The sequence below is a fragment of the Magnolia sinica genome, chromosome 9, assembly GCF_029962835.1.
Source record: "Magnolia sinica isolate HGM2019 chromosome 9, MsV1, whole genome shotgun sequence".
Classification (NCBI taxonomy): Eukaryota; Viridiplantae; Streptophyta; class Magnoliopsida; order Magnoliales; family Magnoliaceae; genus Magnolia; species Magnolia sinica.
Window position 1 is genome coordinate 21,644,600 of NC_080581.1, and position 19,355 is coordinate 21,663,954.

General features: G+C 36.7%; 1 protein-coding gene across 4 annotated transcripts; it reads left to right on the forward strand.

Annotated features, from left to right (window-relative positions):
• Nucleotides 1-13,888: 13,888 nt before the first annotated feature.
• On the forward strand, nucleotides 13,889-18,079 carry LOC131254720 (uncharacterized). 4 transcript variants are annotated; one of them, XR_009175822.1, is made up of 6 exons: nucleotides 13,889-14,383; nucleotides 16,340-16,405; nucleotides 16,587-16,644; nucleotides 16,758-16,828; nucleotides 16,891-17,043; nucleotides 17,744-18,079. XR_009175822.1 is itself a non-coding variant. In XM_058255432.1 (5 exons), exons 1-5 carry the CDS (start codon nucleotides 14,306-14,308, stop codon nucleotides 17,828-17,830), a joined length of 342 nt encoding a protein of 113 aa, XP_058111415.1. In that variant the 5' UTR covers nucleotides 14,244-14,305; the 3' UTR covers nucleotides 17,831-18,079. The 4 variants fall into 4 exon arrangements, 2 of the variants coding, with proteins under 2 accessions (XP_058111415.1, XP_058111414.1); XR_009175821.1 differs by having other exon boundaries at nucleotides 16,911-17,043; XM_058255432.1 differs by lacking the exon at nucleotides 16,891-17,043 and having other exon boundaries at nucleotides 14,244-14,383; nucleotides 16,340-16,387.
• The last annotated feature ends 1,276 nt before the right edge of the window (nucleotides 18,080-19,355 follow it).

The following is a 19,355-nucleotide window of genomic DNA, read 5'->3' on the forward strand; positions in this document are numbered from 1 at the left end:
TAAGAAAACCAGTTATAGCCTGGTTAAAGAATCATGCACTAGTTATTATCAACTAGCATACATCATTATGAACTAGGCAAAACAAGTCAAAATCCTTACTTATTTACTCCCCTTGAGTAGTATACATATATATCCATAAAAATTAATGCTACTACCCCACAATCCATATCCATTCCAATCAATCCAAACTACTTGAAATCTTCTCCCCCTTTTTGTCACAATATGATAAAGGAAGCAAATAAGAAATGGAAAAGAATGATTGACAAGAGAGTAATAAAGGAAATAACTAGGCAAGATATGAGAAAAATATAATCAAATGCAAAGTTCACATCTCATTACCCAACATAAACAAAAGTTAGTTTCACAAACTAAAGTAAAATCAAAGTTCACACACCAATAAAAGTAAAATAGTATTAGAGTTAATACAGACCAAAGGATAAAATACTTAATCAGATCCTGAAGAAGGAGCAAGTATGGTAGGATCAAGTTGATGAAGGCCCTTGTTTAAGCACCTAAGATACTTGCGCATATATTTAAATTGTAAATCATGGGCAACAGTCATGTTCTCTACCTTATCCTCAAGTGCACGAAGACGAGCATCAAAATCAGATGGCTCATAGTCAGGATCATTTCCAGAGTCTGATTCAATTTCATCAAAAATGTCATCCATATTAATATCATCAAGAGGAAGATCATCAGCCTCATCCACATTCCCTGCTTCAGCTCCACCACCACCAACATCCACTTGGCCAGGATCCAATTCCAATTTCATCTTGTTTATATTAGAATTGTTAAAAATAAGATGATGGATAAGAGCCTCTCCAACAGGCATAACAACTAGCATGTGAGTAGCTACAATAGTCATAAGATAGGCAAATGGAATATCACTATGAGTTGGATGGAGATGAAACTGAATGATGGAATGACGGAATGATATATTAACGAAGGTAGACAGACATTTACACTAAAGATAACAGAATGCAAGACCCGAACCATAAAGGAAGTCAGTTCTGTTTTATTACCAGAATGCGGATATAGATTTGAAATAAAGATTTGGTGTAGAACCCTGTGTCTGGGTAACAAGTACTTTGAGGGGAGCGCATTCCCCTTATGAGTCCATTGCACATCCATATTGCATAATGCTCTAGTGAACATGCGTTTTTCTGATTATGAGGGTTTCTCAACCGGAGTATGAATAGGAATACCCTCGTCATTGACAGATATGTCCATAAGGACCGAAATTGGATGGCGGTCAACATCAAATGGACCTTCTCTAGCATCAATTTTAAACATTAAATTCTCAGACGAAAAATCAGAAATGCATGCAAACATGGCCTGAACAATAGATTAGTATGCAGGCCCACCCCATCCTACAGCTTGGAGAAGAGGAATGATACCAAAAGGAGCAATGTGGTCAAGATTAACAGGTCGTTCAACAATGACATTGCACATTCGCAAATCCCGTACATATGAAGGATCATCTTCGGGTGACCGAAGATGGCGCCAAGAGATAGGAGTTGATTTAGAAGATGATGGACCACATGAAGTTTTCTTTTTTACCTCTAGCATCCATTTGCAAGTAAGAGTACAAAGAATCAAGAGATTACAAAGGATGTAGAGTGGGGTTTGACTAAAACAGATTTTTCAAAAGAAAATTCCAAAGTTGCAATGAATTACAAAATAAATAACTCCAAGAGTGAAAATGAAGTAATATTGACTAAAATCTACAAGAAAAATATAAATGATGCACTAACCTTGAAGATCTAGGAAGGTGGGTACGACTGGTCAAGCGTCAACTCATTGGAGAGGAAATAGGAAATGAGGAAGATGAGTTTTTCCTAAATTTTAATAGGTCCACCACGCTACACGACTGGTCGTGGGTCGTCCTCGACCGGTCATGACATGACTGGTCGAGCACGTCTACGATTGGCCGTGTACCGACTAAAATATGCAATTTTCATATAAATTTAAAATTTAAACCAATAAATTATCAAATATATATACATTATGATTCAAGCATGTATGAATATTTAATTTAGATTACACATACCAAGATCAAATTTTAATTTATTAAACCTGCTTTTGTCAAGCGGCGTAGTAAAAATGTCGGCAAGTTGAGTTTCGGTCGGGATATATTCCAAAGATATTATTTTTTTTCTTCCACTAATTCATGAATGTAATGATACCTAATGTTAATGTTCTTGGTACGTGAATGCTGAATTAGATTTTTAGAAATATTTATTGCACTGAAATTATCACAATATAAAACCATTGACTCCTGTGCAATTCCGTAATCGCTTAACATTCTATTCATCTAAACAAGCCGAGTAAATGTATTTCCAGCAGCGATGTATTCAGCCTCAATAGTTGAGTGATACGGAACCTTGCTTCTTGCTAAACCAAGAAACTAAACAATTTCCAATGTAGAAACAACCACCACTGGTTAATTTCCTATCATCGATATTACTAGCCCAATCAACATCAGTGTACCCAGCCAACTAAACACTAGTATCATGTGGATACCAGAGACACAAATTAACAGTACTTGTGACATATTGAATAATTCGATTACTAGCAGTTAGATGTGACTCTTTAGGGTCAGATTGATATCTAGCGCAAATACCAACACGTAAAGCAATATCAGGTCTACTTGCAGTTAGATAAAGTAAACTGTCAATCAAACTATGATATAATTTAGGATCCACACATTTACCTGTAGAGTCTTTTGAGAGTCTTAAAGTTGTACTCATGGGAGTATCAAAATTTTTTCCATTCTCAAATCCGAACTTTTTAATCAAGTTTAAAGCATATTTGGTTTGAGAAATAAAAATACCATCAGATTGTTGTTTTACTTGCAACCCTAGGAAATAATTTAATTCCCCAACCATGCTCATTTCAGACTTAGATTTCATTAAATCTGTAAACTCAACAATCATGTTAGTACAGGTAGATCCATAAATAATATCATCAACATAGATCTGAACCATTAAGATATCATCGTTATATTTTTAACAAAAAGAGTCTTATCAACACTACCCATTTGAAAATTATGACTCAGTAACAACTTAGTCAATTTTTCGTACCATGCCCTAGGAGCTTGTTTCAAACCATAGAGAGCCTTTTTTAGGCGATAGACATGATCAACATTCTTAGAGTCTTCAAAACCCGTTAGTTGTTCAACATAAACTTCTTCATGCAGATCGCCATTTAAGAAGGCACTCTTTACATCCATTTGATAAAATTTGAATTTTTTAAAGCAAGCAATTGCTATGAATAGTATGATTGATTCAAGACGAGCTACTAGGGCAAAGGTTTCATTATAGTTGATGCCTTCAATTTGAGTGTACCCTTGTACAACCAGTCTAGCTTTGTTTCAAATTATATTACCAAGTTCATCAGACTTATTTTTAAAAATCCACTTAGTTCCTATAATGTGTTTATCTTTAGGTCTAGGAACAAGATACCAAACATCATTTCTCATAAATTGGTTAAGCTCTTCTTGCATTGCAACTATCCAGTTTTCATTAGTAAGAGCTTCTTTTACGTTAGCCGGTTCTATCTGGGATGTAAAGCATACATAATTAAATGTCTTCTAGTTGTCTACGAGTACGCACACCAGTGAGAGGGTTTCTAAGAATTTGAGTGATTGGATGATCTTTGACAGTCCTTAGTTCAGTGTTATTTTAACTTAATGAAGTATCTGGTTTGTCAATTAGAAGAACTTCATCATTATCTGAACTTGAGGTAGGTGTATTCAAGTGATCATCAATGACCACATTAATGGACTCTTGGATCACACCGGTCCTCTAGTACTTGATATGCACAACTGTTCAAAGAATACCCTAAAAAGATCCCTTCATCACTTTTAGTGTGAAACTTACCCAGATTTTCATGGTCACGTAAAATATAGCACTTGCTTCCAAAAGCTTGAAAGTATTTGACAGTAGGCTTCTTATTGAACCATATTTCATAAGCTGTCTTACAGTTTGATTTTCTCGTATAGACCAGGTTGATTATATAGCATGCAGTATTTACAACTTTAGCCCAAAGATTTTTAGGGAGCTTTATACTATTTAACATTACATTAGTCATTTCTTGAAGCACTCTACAATTCCATTTTGTTGTGGTGTTTTAGGTGCAAAGAATTTATGCGATATTCCCTGATCGCAACAGAATTTCTCAAAACTGCTATTTTCGAATTCTAATTTATGATCACTATGGATTTTACTAACTTGAGAACCTTTTTTCAGTTTGGATCCGTTTGAGAATTCTTTTTTACTTCATCAAGGGTTTCTGATTTATCCCTTAAGAAGGCTACCCAAGTGAATATGGTAAAATCATCCACGATTACCAGTATATATTTTTTACCACCTCGACTTTCTGTCCTGGTTGGTCCTACAAAATCCATATAGAGAAGCTCGAGTGGTTTGATTTGACATTGGAGTTCACCTTTTTGTGAGTGCTCCTAGTTTGCTTGCTAATTTGGCATTCGCCACATATTTTGTCTACTTTTTTTAGTTTAGGTAGACCTCTTATTAGTTCTCTTTTGCTCAATCTATATAGATTGCAGTAGTGTACATGTCTAAGGCATTTATGCCATAATTCGGTCTCATTGGTATGGACCATGTAACACGATTGAATAGATGAGCTAGAATCACTTACGATAAAGCAGTTCTCTGAAGTTCTATGACCAGTTAATATTACTGAACCATTTTTTTTAAATATTTCACACCCTAGGTTAGAAAATTTAACACTATGATTTTTATCTCATATTTGAGATATGCTTAACAGATTGTGTTTTAACCCTTCAATGTATAAAACATTCTCAAATAAAGGGAGGTTAGAGAGTTGAACCATACCTTGGTCAATAATCCTGCAGTTTCTACCATCACCAAATGTGACTGAACCATCAGTCAGGTCTTTAAGAGTGGTGAACAGACCTTTGTCACTAGTCATGTGCCTTGAGCATCCACTGTCTAATTACCACTTTGAATGACTTGAAGCATTGAAAGTCGTGTGGGCAACCAAGCAAGTAACCTTCGGAACCCATTTCATAACTGTTTTGGGTTTCGGAGTATAGTTGGTCTTCTTGTATTTGTAATTGTTGTAAGAATGACCCACTGAGTTAGATTTTAAGAGCTCCTTAAGAAAATCGACTATTTTTTCAGCCAAAGGGTTTCGATTCTGATTTTTATAGTTGATATGGTTACTTTTAGGTTTAAACGATTGAAAATTTTTAGCATTTTTAGAAACCTTTTGATTTGATCTATCCCCCTTTGAGTTTGAAGACTCTCCTTTCACAAACTTAGGAGGTGTATTCTTCTGCTTAGGAGGAACATTTTTATCGTAGCCTAAACCAGATCAGTCACCACATTTTCTTGATCCAGACAAAAGTTTTTCTAACTTAGGATTACCTTGGGCATACCTCCATGTATCCTTTAACCTCAAAAGAGAAGAGACTTTAAGTTTAGGTTTTTCATTTTCAGATTTTTGATTTTCAATCAGGGATGTTTTGAAATCTAAATCGCATTTTGATTTTTCAAAACAATCTGAAATGTGAGATTTTTCTAAAACAAGTTAATCAAAATTTCTTTAAGCTTTAAAATTTTTTCTTTTTGAAGTTTAAGTTTGACAGCAATTTTACAACTTTCCTTGTATAAGGCATTATAAGCATCTTGAAGATCTTCTTCATTTTCATGATCACTATTCAGATTTTCTTCACTGGTAGAATCATCGTGATTTGAAAAAGTGAACTTGGCTAGAGTCATAAGAGCTTTGACGTCATTGCCCGACTCTGTTTCAAAATCTTCTGATTTAGAAGAGACTTCAATGCCAGGAGATTCATCCCAAGTAGCCAACATTCCTTTCTTTTTTGGTTTGTCCTTTTTAGGACACTTGTTTGCTAAATGCCCATATTCTTGGCAGTTGTAACATTGACTATCTTTTAAAGATTTCTAAGTTTTAGATTTAGATTTAGATATTTTATTATCATTTGATTTTTGAAAGTCAACCCTCTTTTTACTTTTGAAAATCTTGAAATTTTTTTCGCCAAAAGTGTCATATCATCTTCAGAATTTTCAAAATCAGAATTTTCTTGAAAAATACATTTAGAAGATTTAAGGGCAATAGATTTACCTTTAGGAGCTTTAAAATTTAACTCATAGGTTTGTAAAGAACCAACTAATTCTTCTACCCTCATATTGTCTGTATCACGAAGTTCCTGAATGGCGGTGACCTTTGAGTTGAACTTTTCAGGTAGTGAATGTAGTATCTTTGCACACACTTTACTTTCTGGGATTTTATTGCCAAGACCCCTCATAGAGTTCACAATGTCATTTAATCTTGTATAAAAGTCCATGAACATTTCATGTTCCTCCATATGTATTTCCTCAAATTTGGTTGTGAGGAGTTGGACTTTAGATTTCTTGACAATTGATGTTCTCTCGTGTGTTATCTCTAAAATATCCCAAGCTGTCTTTGCAGTATCATAGGATATAATTCTTTTGAATTCATCTGGTGATAGTGCGCAAGTGATTGCATTTAGTGCTTTTGCATTGGCACTACTCTCACTTTTCTGAAGTGTGGTCCAAGAAAAATAAGGTGAAACTTTCATTGATTTGGACCCATCGATACCAGTTACTTCACTAGTAGGGGGGGTCCATTCAGTCACTGTGGCTTGCCACACGCTCTCATCCATGGATTTAAGGAAGATTCTCATCCTGGCTTTCCAATAGGCATAATTGGAGCCATCAAATGGTAAAGGCCTAGTGACTGAAAGGCTATCAAAATTTGATATCTTATAAATAGCTTAGATCGATTAGCTCAGGAAATAAATTAAAAAATATAACAATTAAAATAAGCTATTAGGATTTGATACCACTTGAAAAGGCCTAGCTATATGTCCTGGGGGGGAGGGAATAGGACTATGCCAAATTAAAACTTTAACAGCGGAATATAAATGAAAAAAGTAAAAATAACATTATAAACTAATCACAATACGAAAATGTAAAGCAACCTCAAATAGAGAGATTGATACCAATGTTATTCTAAGGACAACCTTGCACCATAAAAACCAAAGGTTTATGGCATGACAACCTTACTAGAACAATTTGAATATCAAAACCTCAAACTGAAAGGAAATAAAGCAAATAGCGAGAAATAAATTCTAAATTATTACAATATTCCCCACAATGCTTGAAATGTACATATTACAATGTACATATTACAACATTCACATCCACACATACATCCTATAAACTTGAATGATAAAAGATATAGAAAACAAATCACACATCCACAAAACATAAAGAGTTATAGTGGTTCGCCTGTGTGTTCATCAACTGTTAAACAATAGCCACATAGCTTGTTGCTCCACTCCTAATATCCTCACACAGGGGATATTAGAGTTCACTATGAAAATAGGTTTCTCATGTTCACCTACAACCTTCATAATTGTGTCTTTCAAATGGGCTTACACAATTCAAAAACCCCAACCTCTAAATTTTCTAACTCTCCTCAGATAACTAAAACAATGAGATTTTTCTGGCTTAATCTTAAAAGAAACCAAAATAAGGAAATTTACAATAATGTAAAAATACCTGGATTTCTCATTTTGTAGCAGCTCAGAAGAACCAATCAGAGTATAAATTCAAATATAGAAGTTCAATTGTCCAATACTCACTTTGAAATGGTTCTAAGTTCTAATTGATTTTAAATTAAATCAAGTTAGGCTAGCTCTATTTGATTTTGATTCCAAGAAGTGGAATATCCCAATTCCTCTTTCAAATTAGATTGGAATGCAAATACAAAATCAAATAAGAAAAGCTAACAAAAGAGAATTTTAAATATGCACAATGTAGCTTAAAATGAACACAAACTTATCTCAGAGTGATGCCTTGATTTTTCTTGAATTGGATTATTAAACTCTGAAATTCGTGCTCTATTTATAATTGCAGAAATCGCATCCACGACTGGTCCTATGGACACTACGACTGGTCGTAGGTTGAATAGATTTTTGAATTTTTGAGCGCGATTAGATAAAACCATTCCACGACTGGTCGTAGGCCTTGCACAATCAGTCATGACACCTCCACGTCTGGTCATGACCATCCTACGACTGGTCGTGAGGCATTAGGTTTGTTCACTGTAGTTTGAGTCATAGATCCTGTACTAGTCGTAGGATGAGTCGTGCACTATTCACATGACCGGTCGAACAGAGTCCAGGACTAGTCGTAGCATAACCAAAAAATACTGAAAATTTGCCACAAACTGGTCGAGGCAGCTCTAGGACTAGTCGAACAAGGTCCAGGACTAGTCTTAGAACAAACCAAACATCTATAAAATGATTCAATCTGAATTATGTATACAAAATGACCTACCCTAAGGTCAATCTAAGGTCATACATACCTTAAATGTGAAGTTTGGACATTGAAACTTCATTTCTTCAGATGATGGTTGACCTTTGAAGATTATGAAACTTTGAGATCTCTACAAGATGTAGCTTGAACTTGAGATCTTCTAAAGCTTGAATTATACATCATCTTGTACTTTATATTGAGTTGTACTTGAGTCTTGAATAAGAACTTGCCTTTTGATGTAGCTCTTGGAAGACTCTGAATTTTGAAGCTTATAGTACATGACCTTGCATTTCTTGAAGTAGATCACCATTCCTAAGTTGAAGCATTGTGATGCAGTGTCTTGAACATATAAATCAACATGCTACATAAGACACAGATTGTGTTTTTGGCACCACAAAATTTGACAACTAAAGGAGCAGGAAACCATAGCACTTGCACATAGCGCTTACCCAAATACTTGATCTGATGGGACAACTTGTTCAATGACTCTAGCTTGCTCCGTGTTTAGTGTAGGGTGCAAGCCAAAACCATGACCCGTACGTGTGTGCATACACTGGCTAAGTCAACTTAAGAACTTTCTATGACGACTATATGCATCTAAAAACTAAATGACCCTACGAGATTCTATATGAAGGAGACTACATACCGTTACGAAAATTCAGCTATATATATATCAGGGACTACGATTTTCTAGCAGCTATATATGATGGACTGGATGCATGAAGGACTCAAACAATCTAAACCCTAAGTATGTGGTGAATTCCCCTATAAGAACCTTAGGCTCTAATACCAAATTTGATGCAGGACTTGAAATTTAAGTATGAGATGCAAGAATTCAGGCTTAGAGCATACCAATTAAAAAACAGTTACACAAATTCTACATCCCACATGACAGTCCAAATCATTCAATTAAAAAGGAGAATCTATGTGGGTCTAGGCCGACACAGGCTAGGACTGGACCAATAAAAATTATAAACTAAACGATGTCAAAGGGAAATAGAAATCAACCACACATGCATAAAAATCAGTCCCTAATCTAAGGGATTCCTCAATTTCAATTCAAGGAACCTTAGGGTGAAAAAAAGTACAAATAAATTAGGGCTAATGCAAACTAAGGCTAGAGTTTAGGAAATATGAATGAAAAGAGAAAAAACTGACTCGGAGAAAGCTCCTGCGTGCAGATGGTGACCCGGGGCTGACGCACGTGCGCGGGTGGGCTGCCTGCATGTGTGATGGAAGCCCGCCATCCCAAAGTAACACCTAAGCCTTGGTCGGCCAGGGGAGACCTCCAATCCCTCCAAGTTTGACGACGATCCGACGAAAGGTCGAGGCGTAGTGCTCCGTCGAAGTTTCAACCCTCCTATAGGTCCAGATTTTAGAAATTGGCTATAAGGGGATGAATAGCTGCAAAAGCTCATAAATTCAAAGCAATAATGATGATAGAAGATGAGAGGTATGGATGGAAGATGGTAGGGGAAGATGGGGATAGATGTGGCTTCGCACCACGGTAGTCAGCCCTTCGAAAAAGGGAGGGCTTTGCACCCACTTTTGAATTCTTCCATAATTCATGAAGAGAGCAAAAAAATAAAGCAAGAATTTTTATTAAACTTGAATGAATGAAAAGAACTACAAGGGGTGCCTATTTATAGGAAAAATCCTATACCCAAAACTTGCATCATGTGCTCAACTTATTACTTGGTGATGAAGTAAACTAAAATAAAAACTAAATAAAGAAATCCAAAGCATTCAAGATGCTCTAAATAATAACAATAAGCAAAACTTAAAATATGACATCAATCCGACGAGTGGGCCACGATCATAAGATCCCATGATGGGCTTTTCTTGACTATCGGGCCTAATCTTTTGAACAAAACTTCATCTTTTAACTAGGAGGCCCTCCCTGGACGTCGTCATTGAGCCAGATCGATGGTAGGGCCCTCCTTTTGCATACATATGTGCGTAGGGGGTGGTGTGCGCATGATGTCCCCATCAGAGACATCCACCCTTGAAATTTATAAGACTCACTATGATGATTATGTAAAATGGCCACGTTACTTCGTCTAATGGAACCCTGCAAATTTGTTAAGTGAAATATTGTCACTTTGGATAGTAACACCGTCACTTTGTCTAGCAGAACCAAGTTATTTTTGAAGGAAACTCGTCATTTTGTCAAGTGAAACCCTATCAATTTACTTGGCAATTCCATCACTTTATATAATGGAATCCTATTAATTTATCCAATAATATCGTCACTTTGTATACAATAACCTTGTCACTTTGTCTATGTAGCACTCATTTCACTTTATCTAGTGAAATCTCTTCACTTTATCCAATAACCCCGTCACTCTGTCTAGTAAAACCCTGTCAAATAGTACAATACAACATCATATCTTTATCTAGTAGAACGTCATCACTTTGTCCAGCAACTTAATTACTTTGTCTAGTGAACCCCGTCACTTTGTCCAGCAACCTCGTCACTTTGTCCAACAACTACGTCATTTTTTCTAGTACAAAATGACAGTATTTTCCAAACAAAGTGACTGTGTTACACTATACAAAGTGATACATAGTGCTCAGATAAAGTAACAAACCTGCACTACACAAAGTGACTGCTTTACTGGGTAAAATGTGGTGGTAGAGGAGGGCGGCCTGGGGATTAGAAAGCTCAATGAGGCAGTGAAAGCTACTAGATTGAGAATGGCGTGGACCTGGTCATGTACACGATCTTCCGATTCAGATTAGAGGTTTGGTCTTCTTAGAGAAAGTGGGTCTCAGTTCCATTATATTAGTGCCAACGGGTGATGTTTTATTTAAACCAACACGATTTAAATGATTTTTAAACTCGTAAGTATACGAATCAGATGCAGATACGGTACGTATTACGAGATCGTTCCCACGAGGACTGGTCGTCACAATTCAAATCTATGATTCTCCTTAACTAATCCAACAAATAATGGAATGAATTACTAAGCACAATTTTATGAAAAACAATTAATTAAGAATAGGGAAGAAAATTCAATCAGAGAGAGAGCACCAGGACTTTCGAATCCACCCCTAATTATCCTAACCCTTGTTTTGTCTGTTGATTCACCTTGATCTAGATTGATATCACTTATATAGAGAAAGCACAATCTGTGTCCTTAATCTGGCATACAAACTGTCTAATTCCTTTAAGCAATGCCATGAATGACATATCCCATATCCTTGGTCGGGTACATGGAATGTACATTCATTAAAGCACCCTGTTTCTTCCTCTATAGGAAACTTGTTCTTGATCAGACACAAGCACCTATAATAAGCATCCAAACAACATCCATATATATACTTTAATCAAGTTCATAGATGGAGAAGTATAGAATTTAAACCCATAAAGCCCACTTAAAGAAAGAATCAAATTAATTGAAATTCAAAGTAAATCAACCAATACAAGAGCTAATCAAATTAGGGGCTTCATCTCAGCCCTAGCTGAGAGATTAGTGACCCATAAAATCCATAAAAAATATTAAATAAAATTCATAAAAGAAACGTCAAACCAAACAATCTCTCTCTCTCTTCTTTCTTCTCTTTCTTCTCTTTCTTCTCTCCCTTGCTTCAGATCTGGAATCCCCTCGTTCTCGATGCCTTTCCCACGTCCAAAACTTCCCTTTTATAGCTGCTGGATGGCTGGGGTCGGCGGCAGAGTCGTAGAAGGACTCGAAGTGCAATTTTTCGCAGCCGTGATCGGTGGGCCCCACAGAGGTATTTTCTGGAAAATCCACCCTGTCCATTGGATTCAGGACGAAATTTCAGTCAAGAATGGGTGGTTTTGAATGTCCATTGACACGGCCCAGAGAAGAAAATACAAAAAGATCAGTTTTGAACGTCGCCGGGTAGCCCTTTTGTGGCCTCTGTATCACGCTCGTGTGCACGCATGAGAGAAGAATATCAGCATGGTTTTGAAGCTCTCGAACCACTCTACAAGATGGACGGCTCGGATCGGCCGTACGGGTGACGTACGGGGCCCACAATCAGCCGCAAAAACAGACAGCGACCGTCCGTTACGCGGACGCGAAACCCGCTGCTGTTGTGATGGTGGGACCCATTTTGATAATTATTTCAATAATCCACTCCGTCCATTGCATGGAGGATGAAAAAACGGCTAGGGATGCCCAATTTCGAGTTAGAGTTGCGGTGGCCCACAGAGTTTTGAACTCACCGTCCGTTTTGCGTTTTTCAGCGATTAACGTCCGTACATATGCATGGAACCAAACGGACATCTAGGCGATGGTTATAACTGCCCCAGGAAGCGGATGGACGGTTTGGATTGTCCATTTGGACACTAGGTGGGCCCCACAACCGACGACCGCGGTCGGCTTGCGGAGAAGCTGGAAACGGAAATTTCCGTTTTTGAAAAGGAAAGTCGGGTCAGCGGCGCTGACCGACTTTAGTTCGTTCGGTGCTCCGATAGTGCACATGTGCACTATGTACATACATTATACATATGGGGTCCACTGTGATGATTTCGAGAAATCCAATCCGTCCATCCTCTTTATCATGGTAATTTAGCCGTCAATACCAAGGTTGAGGCAGTTCCAAATATCAGGTGGGCCCCAAATTGGAGATTAATAGGCTGATCTGTCCGTTGGACCACTTCACGAGATCTTCAATGGCTGAAATTTAATATGTACGGTTAATTTACGGCCCTCATCTCATGTATTAAGTTTCGAACTGATCGGATAGCGAGAACCATGTGATCTTGCATTCTAGACCCTTTTCGGCCCCTTTGGCTTGCTTTCCTCAGATCCCAGGCGTGTAAAATCTTCATTATTGATTCTCTGGAGTCCATCCCGTGCTCTGGAGACTTTGGATCATGAAATCCATGCCTTTAACATCAATTTTCAATACACACTCCTGATTTCATCCTGTAATAAAAACACGAGTAAAACACTCCATTAAGCCTCATCATGTACGTCAATTTAGGCAATTACTGGGGTCTGATATGCAATATTTGACCCTGATCAACGGGCCACTAAGGTGGTTGTTTTTTATTTTCTTTTGGGAAGTTCGTCGTCGTTTGCTATTTTTTTGTATGGCATAGCAGATCCGTTTTATAGGATATGATAGGTGGCCTTTCTTTGGTGTTGCTAACCCGCCTGAATTAGCTCAGGTTGTATAAAGTGTTTTTTTTTTTTTTTGCTATTATGAAGATGGTGGGCCCTTTGATCTGGGCTGTACCATTTTTTTGAAAAAAAAAAACTACACAAACGACGAGATTTCTTTTGTTGTGGTCCACACCTGAGATTTGAAACTTCCATAGAGTTCACTATAATGTTTAAATATTGTCCATATCTTTCATAAGGTCATTTTTTTACTATTGAAACACCATAATTATAAGTCCGTTACTTCAACCGGCAACCCTGTCGATTTCTATAGTGTAACCTCTGCACTTTTTATATTGTAATCCCATCACTTTTATTTGAATCCCCAACACATTCTCTAGCTAACCGTGTCACTTCTACGCTAGGATGGATCCATTTAAATAATCGATGGAGCTCTAGGCTTGGGGTGTCTCAATCTATCATTGAATAATTTCATTGGATGGATCCTGAGCAGAATCCAGAATCTCCAACAGCTGAAGTTTCTGGATTTGCATTCAAATGGGATTGCAGGTGATGTCAGGATTCTGTTGTCTGAGCTTTAGAATACAAAATATGTCGATATCAGTGGAAATCACTTCAAAGGAAGGCTTTCATTGGATCCATAGAATGTTTCCAACTTAGTAAATACTTTTCGGTATTTGAATTTGAGGCACAATGGGCTGGATGGGGAGTCTTTTAAGGATTGTTCGATGCAGATATTTTAGAACTTGGAAATATTGGATGTGAGTCAAAATCAAATTAGAGGGAAGCTTCCTTTGTTTCATCCATTGCTATACCTCCGGGTTTTGTGGGTTGGTAACAATCTGCTTCATGGATCTATACCACCTGAGCTCTTTGGGAGTTCCATGCAGCTGGAAGAACTGGATCTCAGCAGCAATGGATTTTCAGGTAAAGAAATTTCGGATGATTTTAAGTGCATACACATTATCTTTAATCTACACATCCTTGTTTTGCATAAAGTTTTTGTGGAAAGTAATGCATCGGTTGTATTATGCTTTACTGGCCTTTTTTTTTTGTCAATTATTTGAATTTGAATATTTGAATCCAACTTGTGGAGCATGTATTCTGTATGACAATTTTTTGTTGTATGAGAATCCAAGTAAATTCTTGATGTCTGCTCGTAACTTCAATCTTATTGCATTGGGTTTGGGTGGGTGGACTATTATGAGTTGATGTCAGCTTTTAAATTTCTAATGCAAATTTTCATGGTGTTTGAGTTGCTGGCATTATGTTGATTCATTTTCTGACAAGAAACTGTATGAGATGTTTTATAATGGAAACTTTTCTCACTTCTGTTTTCATATTTTGTAGATATGTAGGTCATTGACTTACATTCATGGTAATGTTGGAGTATCATACTTGCCATGTAGGCCATGCCTCACTTCAGTATAAAAAAAAAAGAAGAGAAAGGATGAAAGTGAAGTATAGAATCAAATGCATATTGAATCATTCTTGATTAATGAAAGTGATTTAAAAAAATAGCTGGTGGGGAAACTCACTTTAACATAGTCCCTTGCCTTGGTGACAACTTTTTTGATAAAGACATCACTTGAACTGAAACCCTTTTCCTGCACATAGTGGTATCATGATCATAATTATAGGGTCCTAGTCATGCATATCATTCCATTGGCAACAACTGATACTTAAGATGTATTGCAGTATGAGATTTTAAAAAACATACCTGCAGGGCAGGAGGAGCCTTGAAAATTGCTATGTCTGTGACATCGGGATCTTTAAAATAATAAGTAGCCTGTAAAGTTTGCAAGGCAACACAAAAGATCAGCTCCAAGATATTTAAAGGGAAAAAAATATCATCCAGAAGAGTAAGATCTACATGATTCTGGAAGATAAAAGCATCAAGCAATCTTGATTGGGTGAGCATTTGCAATTCCACTTAGTTGCATATCTAAAGTTCCAAATTCATCCTTAGAAAATCAGTGTGAGGAATTAAATTGACAGCAAACTAAACCCATGGGATTAGTTCAAAAATAGTAGTTTCTTGATTTAATGTGTTTATCAGTTGTGTATTCAAACACAGTCTCAGTAGAGTCAGTATTTCAATTTGAATTGACAGGGAACTAAACTTAGCACATTAGTTACAATTTTCTCATTTATAGATTAGATGAGCGTTTGCAATTCAAATCATTTGTTTATCCATACATAGCCTTACAGAATCATTTGCGTATCCAGCCACCTTGGATTGGCTAGAATTGGTAGCTTAGTTTGGTTGTTTGATGTACTAGTTTCCATCTTATTCTGGATTATCATCAATGTGTTATTTGAGGCACTAGTATTCATGTTAGTCTTAAATGTCATGTGATTCTCCTCAGTTTACATTAGACTACTTTTGGTTTCTCTTTATTCAATTTACAGGAAATATAATATTACGAGGCTTACTTCACATGTAATGTTGTACCCATCATCCATGTAATAGATTTCATTGTGTTTCTTTTTCTCTGTCATTTAATATACTTTAGTTTTTTAAATGTAACAATCTAATATGTCATTTAATATTTTTCTACTTGGAATTTTAGAAAGCCCCTAGTTCTGCCCAAAACTTGACTCAATCAGGTTGATTTGCTGTGCTTTTAACTGACTCATGAAGTTTCGTGAGCGTTATACCTATTGTTGTTTCCCCTTTTTATCAAATCATACATTTCATTCTTCATATTTTACTATCTAAATCATTAGCTTTGCTTTTTTGTATTGTATTGTTTTCCATTTTTAGTTGTTTCCATCTCAAATTTTTTTTTTAAAAAAAAAAAAAAAAAGAAAAGAAAAAAAATGAAGAAAGAAGAAAGGAGAAGCCCTTCTTCTCATGGCAACTAGAATCATATGTATCAGGTTGAGACGGTCCTTCGAGAGCATCCTAATCCGTCTCAAGTGGAGAAGGTTAAACTAATCCTTGGGGTAACTTTCTCCTTTTCAGTAGCCATCCATACCATAAATCCCTGTTGCTTTATTAACGGTCTCACACATTGGATTTAAAAAATCAGATCTTCAAGATCATATCTTTTACAATTGATGTGATTATTTTATTTTTTAATTTTAATTTTAATTTTTTTCTTTATTTTTAAAATTTAATAAATAGGATCATGAAAAAGAACTTAGCGAAGCACTTGAGAAGGTCGTTGGTGTATTAGACAATGGTGAGTCAGGGATGTTATAATACGCTTATTTCAATTTTCAATCCTTGTTTTTTAATAGGAATTGCATGATCCTTGACTCAATGATAGTCGGTATCCTTTTGGTTTTTTAATAGGAATCGCATTGATTTGCAAGGTGATTATAGCTGAAATAGTCGTTACGTGGGTCTGTTGGACACTTTGGTGTGTAAGTATTTCTGATGTGGATAGGCAACATCCTTTGTTTCCTATGACTGATACAAACAGCAGGATGTTTTTTTTGTTGATAGATGCTAGCTCCTTTTTGTATTACAACCCTGCTTGATAGGTTGTGTTAAGGATGATTGGGTTTCTGTGCCTCTATTATGTGGGTAAGAGCAATTGGAGTCTTATGGAATGGATTAGCTGTACCTCTGTTATGTGGTACGCTCTGGATCTTAAATCATTTATATTGTCTATGGTTTTTGTACTCTTTTCAGTTTCTTGATCATGTAACCTAAAACTATTTGAGAGTTGTTTCTGTTTAGGAGTGTAAGATCATATATCATGTAATGTCAGTGGTGGTCTCTTTATACTTTATATCATATGCATTTGGTCTCAAGATCCTGGTAACTCTTTCTGTGAGTAGTTTTGGACCTGAGCAATTCTAAACAATACCTCTCGAGTTTTAGACCTGAGCAATTCTGAACAATACCTCATGAAATATACATGTAGGTTATACTAATTATATTCCGCCCAATCTCAAGCATGCAGAGCTAAAACAGATGACTTTTTGCCATTCATAGATAAACTTCATATAATCATATCCACTGTCAGCAGCTTCCTGTTGATATAATTATGACTGAAGCAAAGTTCTAAAATACAAACTCGACTCTCTGTGGCCCCAATCCGAGGTCTTCGACTTCAACATGGGCAACTGTCTGATTATTTAATTGAGGTTTTCCAGTTTTGAAAATGATTATGCCGTAATTGAGGCCTTGTACGAATACTTTTCAACTCTTATTGAGCCATGGGATGGGCCTGCACTTATATCATGTGAAGTTTGTGCTGGAACTGCTTCACGCTTTAATGATTTTGCATGTGACATGAGTATTTTGAAGTTATATTTATTGTATAAATGCAGTTACTGATGGTCGCTATCTTGGAGCGACATTGGACCGGAATGGATTGCACCCCAGTCGCATTTACATCACACATAGTGGACACGTGATCATGGCCAGTGAGGTTGGTGTTGTAGACATTTTGCCAGAAGATGTGGCTAGGAAAGGAAGACATTGGATCTGTCTAAAGGGGACCTTACTGAAATAGTTCATGTGGAAGGCTAGGAAAGGAAGACATTTGTAGTTTGTTTTGAAAACCTTAAATAGACCATTAATTGTTTTGTTGATATTGTGCTGATTGTTGTCTTGATGAATGTTAAATGGGTGAAATATGCACAGGTTCAATCATTTGTTGATTATGATATTGTTAGCTTTGGTTGATAGAGAAATGGGGTCAAAAATCGAATTTAGCCTCGGTTGATGTTAAAAGAGGCTAAATCCATCTTTAGTCTCGGTTTTGCCTCAGTTACATAAACTGAGACTACAACTCCCGTGGCTAAAGGCTTTAGCCTTGGTTGTTGAGAACTGAGATTAAAAGTAGTTTTAGCTTCTTCAGTTGGAGGCAACTAAGGCTAAATTTGGATTTAGTCTCAGTTGGAAACAATGGAGGTTAAAATTTTGATTTAGCCTCATTTTGAGAAAACTGAAGCTAAAAAAGGTTCTTTTAGCCTCACTTGAAAAACTGAGGCTATAAAAGTCATTTTAGCCTCGGTTGCTAAAACTGAAGCTAAAGCCTTTAGCCACGGGAGTTTCAACCTCGGTTTGGATAACTGAGGCAAAACTGAGGCTAAAGGCTTTAGCCTCAGTTTTTAACATCTTTAGCTACCGTTTTGAACTGAGGTTAAAGCCATCTTTTCTTGTAGTGTACATTTGTCTCTAACAACGGATACACGAAGGAATGTGAATGGGCCAACCAGCTGAATGGCTTAGATTAAAATTTTTGTTTCCATACATGCTTCCTATGGCGGTGAGGCATCTGGAAACAACACTGGTATCAGTCGAAGCATCAGGTTCAAGAGCTAAAAGCAATGCAACGTTGCTTAGCTGTTGCAAACGATCTTGGCCCCCAAATGCTGAACTTTGTAATGAGAAATTCAGCCATTTTTATCCATAAGCATTAAGAGTGGCAGTTGATACATGTCTTTGGAATTATGCTATTGAAGTATGCAAGCGCAATCTGCCCATTTCAAATCATTCGGACATGTCTTTGGAATTATGCTATTGAAGTATGCAAGCGCAATCTGCCCATTTCAAATCATTCGGACATGTCTTTGGAATTCTGCTATTGAAGCATGCAAGCGCAATCTGCTCATTTCAAATCATTCGAATGACACCAACCGTTGAAACCTTTCTAAGGGCCAGTGATATTTTTTTACCATCGAACCTATTAATAAGGCCACGTAGACGTGGTTGAAGTGAATAAACTGATCTGAGACTTCTCAACTCCCAAGAATTTTTAATGGTGGACGTTCAATTCCCACTTTGTGGTCCACTTAATCCTTGGACTTGCCACATTTTTTGGATAATATCTTAAGATGATCCGGGCAAAACGATGAACAGTGTGGATAGTTTGGATAAGACTGTTACATCACGGTTACCATCCGGGCAGCGGTAGGACGCAACGCACGTCTCTCT

Excerpts from the sequence above, each read along its gene's own strand:
- LOC131254720 (XM_058255431.1), top strand. The coding sequence starts at position 14,306 with ATGGATCTATACCACCTGAGCTCTTTGGGAGTTCCATGCAGCTGGAAG. Across the intron at positions 16,406-16,586 it reads AGGTTAAACTAATCCTTGGG|GATCATGAAAAAGAACTTAG; the intron begins GTAACTTTCTCC and ends TTTAATAAATAG. Across the intron at positions 16,645-16,757 it reads CGTTGGTGTATTAGACAATG|GAATCGCATTGATTTGCAAG; the intron begins GTGAGTCAGGGA and ends GTTTTTTAATAG.